At 37.7% G+C, this 8119-nt stretch overlaps 1 protein-coding gene across 1 annotated transcript; it reads right to left on the bottom strand.

Moving 5' to 3' along the window:
- Window positions 1-513: 513 nt before the first annotated feature.
- On the bottom strand, window positions 514-5480 carry LOC146482634 (uncharacterized). Its single transcript, XM_085107071.1, has 3 exons — window positions 5251-5480; window positions 3011-3331; window positions 514-965 (listed from the first exon to the last, which is right to left on the bottom strand). The coding sequence occupies exons 1-3, from the start codon at window positions 5420-5422 to the stop codon at window positions 685-687; spliced, it is 774 nt and encodes a 257-aa protein (XP_084963197.1). The 5' UTR covers window positions 5423-5480; the 3' UTR covers window positions 514-684.
- Between the last annotated feature and the right edge of the window lie 2639 nt (window positions 5481-8119).

Consider the following 8119-nt stretch of genomic DNA (forward strand, 5'->3'; position numbering starts at 1 on the left):
TTTAAGCAAGACATCCGGCGTCGTGAAAACACGGCCAATATATATTTGTTTAATTTCGAAATAAAATTGAGACCAGGTATGTGCCTCATGCTGATTTCTTCATGTTCTTTCCTGCTTTTTAATTTTGCCGGCTGAAAACACAAACTTAAGATAAAATAATGAAAACTTGTAATACTTCACTTCAGGAATACAAAGCTAGTTTATGTAGACGTTTCTGTCTCAATTCAGCTTAGGTCAGTCAACATAAATTACTGGGGAAGCCGAGTAGTAAGACATGATAAACCAAAACATGGAAAGTAAACATCACATATCAAAAATTCCAACTGGAATGAAGCAGATGAGCTGAATGTTTACAAACATGGCTGACAGGAGGAGAGACTACCGGGAAACAACTCAGGCGGAAACCAGAGCGCTACTTTAGCCTAAGTAGATTTCAAGTCCGGCACCTTAAACGCTCAGATGATATGCGAGTGAGAACACTCCTTGACAGAAAAATAAAACATAAGAATGAAATAGAAGCTTCTAACATTTTATTGCCAAATTTCATTCCTAAATGTTACTTTGCCTTTTACAAATTATTTAAGCGTTTTTATTGCTCCTTAAAACTTGCAAAAAACAGTCCTTTTTAAATGTTAACCTGATAAGTCGTCAATTCGGGTGCATTGGCAGGATCATTTGCCATAGTTAGCCGCGTCCAATTCCGATTCGACGTCTCCGTCCCCGTCCTTTGCGCCATCGTCCAATTCTGCGTCTCCTTTGTCGTCTCCGTCGTCTTCGAGATCGTCGTCGTCCTCTTGATGGCCTTCTTCGTCGTCGTCTCCTGCTAGGTCTCCTGCCGCCTCGTCTGCGCCTTCTGGAAGGTCTTCGTCGTCTGCGACGTCTCCGGGATGGTCTGCGTCTTCTTCTACGTCTTATGCGACCCCTTCCTCTCTGAGGATCTTCACTCTTCAACAAATCTTTTCGTTCTGTTATATAAAAATAAGCTTTGTCATTTCATTTGCAGTGCTGTTAAATGTATTTGCGTATCGATTCATGTCTTGATCCTGTGCTTGTGCACAAGGCTCATTTTACTGTCATATTCTCTGACAAATATCGTTAAAAATTAAATGAAAATGATTATTTATTTAAATACTTTTGCTTGTATCACTAGCTCTTCTCCGTTGTTTAAAGTTACCGTATACCTTTAGAGGTGTCTCGCGTCCAAGCGATGTAGTGCGTCCGGTTTAAACTGAAATGAAAGCTTATAGAGCTGACTATCAAACTATACCAAGAATTTTGAAAGAAAATGAATTTTCGAATTTTCTAAAAGCAAGCGTCTTAATCACTTTTTGAAAGCTACAAGTCAAAGCGAATTTTGTTCATCGCTAATTTAATAGGCCTTATCACGGTTTTCGACGCCATTTTGACGGGTAGGCAAACAGGTTTGAAATAACAGTGTCCGATGTCAAATAATTTTCATAAAACATCGCTTCTGAAAAATTTATGAATTGAAAACTTTTGGCACTAGAAAAAGGATTTTAAAAACAAAATTGAAGGGATGTAGCTGTGACAGAAAGCGTCCAGTCGTGTTTTGAACTTTCCATACATTTGTCTGTATAGCGAACCAGCCGTAAGCTGCTACTAAAAATAGTTCGCGGGAAAAAATACTGGGAAATGTATGGAAAGTTCAAACCACGACTGGACGCCTTCTGTCACAACTACATCCCTCAAATTTTATTCTTAAAATTATTTTCCTAGTGCCAAAAGTTTCCAATTCATGAATTTCTCAGAAGCAATGTTTTATGAAAATTATTGGATATCGGATTTCCATACGAAGACTGTTATTTCAAGCCTGTTTGCCTACCCGTCAAAATGGCGTCGAAAACCGTGATAAGGCTTAATTGCTTTTCACTCTCCAGACCCAAGGCGCTAAAAAAACGTGACTGCTTTTTGCCATATTCAATTGCAGTGGAAAGTTACAGAACATTTTCGAAATAGGATTTAAAAAATGTGGAGTGATCGTGCAAAAATCGCTCTCGAAGAAAAAACATTTTGAAAGAAAAAATTCGCAGATAGATTTTTGTTGTGTCTATGTTAAACTAGGTACTGCCCAAATTTGAAGGCAAACGAACAAATTTCATTTGAGTTTTTGCTCGTGTCCCCTTCGAGTGAAAAAACTGTTTCGAACAAACAGAGCTAAAAATTCGACCATTTAATTTACTTCAGAATTCTTGGTATAGTTTAATAGCCAGCTCTAAAAGCTTTAAGTTGTTGTAGAGGTTGAGGTATCTACAGTTTAAACTGGAGTTAACTGTCAAATATCTAAGCAAGTTTCCTTTTGTGGGCGCCATATTAAATTCTTAATTAAGAAACGACTTTTCAAATTGTTCCTGCTCAAACATTTATACGTCAAAAATTTACAATATTTTCCTCACACTATTTAAGGTCAAACATATCGGCATCGTTAACAAAGCTTTATGCGTGGCTAAGCGAGAATTTCTCTGATATGTAAGTAAACCTCGTACAATGCTTGTCAGCGAGTCGCAAGAAACCTATCCAGAATGCTTTCTCGAAGATTTTCAAAGCAAAAAAACGAAAACGAAAACAAAAAAAAAAAAACGGTCTAGAATTTAAAACAATCACTTGCGAATGTTAACGAATTTCAATCTAATTTCTGTTTTTAATTTCGATGAAACCGGTGAGGTAAGACCACTTTAAGGGATGTGAATAACTGCAAGGCTTCTGTCAGCACAAGAAACTGGCGCATTGGATTTCACTGTTGTTATTAATTTTAGAAAATAGCGCTAATTGTTATCAAGTTTGGACTAAAGAAAAGTCCTAGTTTTTAGTGTTTCTGTTCAGTTTTAGTCTAGCCTTCCCGCTATTATTTTCGTGCGTTTTATTTTTGACCTAAAATCAGCCTTAACTACCTTAAACAATTGACGCAAAGTTAAAGGTTAATACCATATTGACTTTTTGGTTAGTAAATGGAAAGCAAGTTTATTAATACTTGATGTTTATCCACACCTACCTTCAAGCTGTGAGGTTTCATCTTCCAATTTCGCGATCTCCGCGCCGGGTTCTTCCTCGGCGTTACCTTCGTCTTCGTCTTCGGCGTCTGCCTCATCCTCATCTACTTCTTCGACTTCATCTTCGTCTTCGGTGTCTTCTTCAATCTCAGACTCATCTTCAAGGCCATCTTCGTTTTCTTCTTCATCTTCGTCTTCGGCTTCCAATTCTTCGTTTTCGGGCCCATCATCTTCATCTTCGGCTTCATCGTCCTCGTTGTCGTCGTTGTCGTCTCTTACAAGTTCCTCGCCCTCAATGCTCTCTCGAATGGGCACAGAGTTTGCTTTAACAAGAACATAGTTCGATTCAATAGATTGATGAATTAAGGGGAAAGGTTAGGTTATACGGATAGAAGGTTTCCAATTTGTCAGCGATTTCAGGAACGAAAAGAGAACGGCTCTCGAGGCATTGATGGAAATAATAGATGTTTCGAAGGTTTTAAAGATGCTGCGATATTTTAGACTAGCTATAGCGTTGTATCACGAATGCTGTTCTCTTATTGACTACGCTACTCACTATCTATTCTATCCTATTTAACAAATAAATTCCATGTTGCCGTGCGTATGTTCAGTAATAGATCACAGATGACGTCAAAATGTGGTAAGAACAAAAAAACAAAGTGTCACAGATGTTCTTACCACATTTTGACGTCATCCATGATCTATCACTAAACAGACGCACGGCGACATGGAATCTATTTGGTAACTGTTGTAGATAGTGAGTAGAGTGAATAGCCTAAAATTTTGCGGTTGCTATATAAAACTTTCAATAAAAGCGTGAGCCTGTCTTGTTGTTAAGTTTTGAACGACTAGTATATTTATGCTAAAACAGTTAGAATTTTCATTCCCAATTTCTATGCGTTTCAATTGATTGGGGGTTCCCCCTAAATAACTATCATGCGATAGAATTTTTGAGCTCATAATCTAATTGTTAAGCAGAAAACATTACGTAACGGTCACCTGATAACCCTCGTTAACGGTTTAAGTTAAAAATAAAGAACAAAGAGGAAAAAATGCCAAATTCCTCTGGAGACATGTCATATTTTAATGTTATAGACACGATTTACAAAGAGCCCTCCACTGCTGCTGAAAAATCTTAGTAAAATAACTTGTCTCGACAAAAAAACACGTGTTTGAGTGACAAATGCCGAAACAAAACATAAACAACAACGCTGAACAACAACCGTCCAGTTGTCCAAGTCTGAGGCCACCGCGGTCGGATCATAACTTGCACAGTTCATTGACTTGAGATACAAAAGATTAGGACAAATTCTCAGTACTCTCTGCTGTGTGAAACCGTAACCCTCCGAATTTTTCGTCGCTACTCTGCTATGCATCTGAAAATACATGCAGTGAAACTTATTTCAAATCTACGAGGGAAAAAACGAAAAAATGTAATCCACCCAACCAAGCCTTTTGCTCCATTCAGTTCTTCTATTCATAACCACTAAACCAACGAGAACTAGATCTGAGGATATATAGAATTACCCATCACAATAAACGAAAGCCCAACGTATTCGAAGACTCTAAATACTGTAGATCGGTGTTAAGTCCAAAAAATAATGTTCCTTGCATAGCTGGGGGTTCTGTTCCCGTGTTCATTAGTACTCTCACGATAAGTTCAGTCAGATCTGGAAATAAGTGTTAACCCTCTACGGGGGATAAGAGCCTTTTAATCAGAAATCTTAGTATAAACTATCTACTGAAAGACACTTCCTGTGGCCCACGCATCCGGAGCTTTATTACCTCGGCCAGTTCTTTAAATCACAACGACTAGCGGTATTTCTACCCTGCTCTTACCGAAAGCCTAACCCTAGAATTTTTGCGTCGGTGCTTAATTATAGATATGTATAGAGAAAAGGACTGAAGAGTAAGTTTCGTGTCTAAGGAAACAACATGAGAATGCGGAGACAAATCTAACATAAAAAAAAAACACTGACCCTCCGATCCCTGACGCGCTAATCTGCGCCCAAACAAGCCTCGCAATGGAAAGGAAACCAACAACTGACACGGATCCACTTCGTTTAGAAAATAAGTTGAATAAAGTTATAGGCGAAACTTATTTTTTAATTGGGTTGATCCTGATTTGAAAAATGGGCTCCATGGTGAACTGTGACAAATTAAAGGGGCCTTGAAGGCAGAGATCTACTATTTTTGCATCGATCCGTAGACAAATACAACCTTACAATGATCAGTCACATACCTTCTCTTTCCTCTATATCATTATCCAGTGCAATCACTCCATTTTCTTCAAAGTTGTCAGCCTTAACATCTCCGAGTGCCGCTTGTGTTTCTTTCGAGATAGTAGCACAGTTGGAAACAGCAAAGAACAGAGCGGCACACAGAGCAAATGAAATCAGCCCTGCCTTCAACATAATTTCTGGTTTGCTGTGTTCACCAGCTCACCAAAAAAACTATGACAGTTTTTTCTCGACTAAGCAGCCAATTTAAAGGCTTCGTGCAGCTTGAAATATCAATCATATTGAATGTTTTCACTTGTTGCGATCTATAATAAAACATACTTGTTTAAAAATAGGGAACTGGAGAGTTTCACGAGAGGAGATACCTACCACCGTTTACGCCTTTTCCGGCACACAATTGTAATTCTCCAAATTTTTGAGGATATCTGCTTTATGATAAAACCCGTTGATATCGTTCTTAATAAGGGTCAATTTATGTATCTGCCATGAACAGAAACGTAATGCAATAATGGATAAGTGTTCTTGATATTGAGACGAATTACATTCACGTCAAGCTTTTGAGTTGGGTTTGCAGAAAGTATTCCTATAATGGGGCAACAAATTTTTGTAAGGCATCTTTAATATGACAATTAAGGCTCAGACAAGGCCATTTTGTTTAAGTTATGCATCAGTTTGAAGCTTGCTTCTACTCGATCGATATGAGAGAAGAAGAAAACGCGTTTACATACAGCCACACTGACAACCAAAACGAGCCACCTTCACGTCGGAAGCATAATTATTTGGCCTGGGCAAACAGGCTTAGAATTCAGCTTCTATCGAAGGTACAAAACCTTTAGTTGGGTTGGCAAGTTGGGTCTTGGTGTTTACAAAGGCAAACCACCTTTATTTTGCGAGCCTTTACAAAGTGTTATTTCGTCGACTTATCAATAGCAAGTCTAGAATATATGTTGAAATTACGATGAAGGATTATATATTAACCGATGTTGCGTTCGGGCGCGTAATCTACCCACGCCTTAGCCAAGGTTCACGTGTCAGCTGAATGAATCAAAATTTCTATCAAATTCGAGCGCGCAAAAGTTAAAATTTAGCGGAAAGTTGCGCGAACCGTAAAGAAAAACTGCAGGAAACAATTGTTTTATCTCTGGAGAAATTTTTCCCGGTGAGCCATCTTGATTTTATGTATGCATGCAGCATTTAGTATGCCACTTCAAAACAAAAAACATTTGCGAGAAAGTTATGCAGTAGAATTTTCTGTAGGTTGAACTGAATGCCTTCATAAAGCAATAATAACGACAGGGGATAGACTTAGTTTTTTTTTTTTAGCCTGTTTGCAAAAACTGAAATTGTGTAGATTATTGTCGCCATGGTAACCGCTATGACGTCAGAACAAGACTTAAAGTGGGAATGATGTATTGTTTAGTAAGTGACACGGGCATATTCAAAAGAAAAAAATCCGAGTGTATCTATCAGGAGTCGAACCTAAGACCTTCTGATTACTAGTTCGGATACTCTACCACTGAGCTAAAGGAGATTCGTGGGAGCTAAAGTATTGCCAAACAACAGAAGTACAAAGCTGTTTCTAGGTTGTCCGGATGATTAGATACGATTTTTTTTCTAACCTTTTATTATTTCACAAACTCTACTAAACAATGAAAAACCCTTTCGAGCCTCCTTAAATGGAAACATACGTAAGTTATATTATACATGGCAGACGACGTTGTATTCTTCTGAACGTTTTTTTTAGGATATCTTTAATTTAGAATGTTATGTCATTCCATAATCTTACAGCAGACTTAGAGAAGAAATCCTCAAAGTGTGTTTATCCAATTTGGAGCTCTTCAGAGGTGGATCAAGTTATGGTGATTATATGAATGGTGGTCGTTTTCTCAACTAATTTCAATTTGCTTATTTGTTCAATATTGTTGTTAATATTCTTGGTTTTCACATGACGTCATAAAAAACTGACATTCATAACTAAACACAATTTTGGGTTTTTATCTTCATCACATATAAGAAAATCTAAATTTCCATCGGCTCACTTGTTTTCAGCAGGATAGCATTCTTTGTTTTGTAAATAGAGCAGTTTGAATTTTAGATTTTTGCGCAGTGCGTGACAGAAGGATTGCAGCTCTAAACATGTCACGTACATGAAAACATCGATTCGCCTCGTGTTTTTTTTAGGTCTGACTAGCTAACATGTAATAGAAGCGTTAATGTCAATGTGTGAAAGTTCAGCAGAGAGAAGAAAGGCTTTGAAATAGCCAAGGTAAACTCCAGATGTTTTTGCTGGTTTCCGGCCGCCATGTTGGTGCCCATCAGACAGGGCACCAACATGGCGTCCCATACTAAACTCTGTAATTTTCCGTAGTACATTTTCTCGAATAACTCGATTAGGAGATATCGCACAGCCCTGTAGCTTTCACACGTTGTTTATGTATCACTCTTCTACAACATATCAATTTCTTGACTTTATCTATTGAATGGTTGAGGATTTTATTTTTTCACTTGCGTGACGATGTGTGAGGTGATAACCACCTATTGCATGCAGGATACAGGCTCATAGTATTCCAAAACTTCAAAGGTAAAAAAAAAAAATCATTAGCGCCAACAATACAACAAAGGAGGATTAAGATCGCGTCTGTCTATAAAATACATCATTCAAAGCGCTCTAGATATTTTCTAGAGAATTAGAATTTGCCAAGTATAGTTTAGTTTAGACTGTATAAAGGTGTAGCTCCTAACTCCAGATAGCAAATCTATATAGGTTAGGAAATGATAGATCAGCGACTTATAGATAGTTAATAAACAAATTTTGATATATTAAAAATCGTGTATGCCTACGTGACTTAGGAAAATAAAACAACAGAAATT

This window comes from Pavona decussata, unplaced genomic scaffold (genome assembly GCF_977016875.1).
Source record: "Pavona decussata unplaced genomic scaffold, jaPavDecu1.1 SCAFFOLD_45, whole genome shotgun sequence".
NCBI lineage: Eukaryota > Metazoa > Cnidaria > Anthozoa > Scleractinia > Agariciidae > Pavona > Pavona decussata.

Bases quoted from the DNA above. Each gene is read 5' to 3' on its own strand.
- LOC146482634 (XM_085107071.1), bottom strand. From the start codon at position 5,422: ATGTTGAAGGCAGGGCTGATTTCATTTGCTCTGTGTGCCGCTCTGTTC. The intron at 3,332-5,250 runs GTATGTGACTGA...TTCTTGTTAAAG, and splicing joins TGATATAGAGGAAAGAGAAG to CAAACTCTGTGCCCATTCGA. The intron at 966-3,010 runs GTAGGTGTGGAT...TTTATATAACAG, and splicing joins TGAAACCTCACAGCTTGAAG to AACGAAAAGATTTGTTGAAG.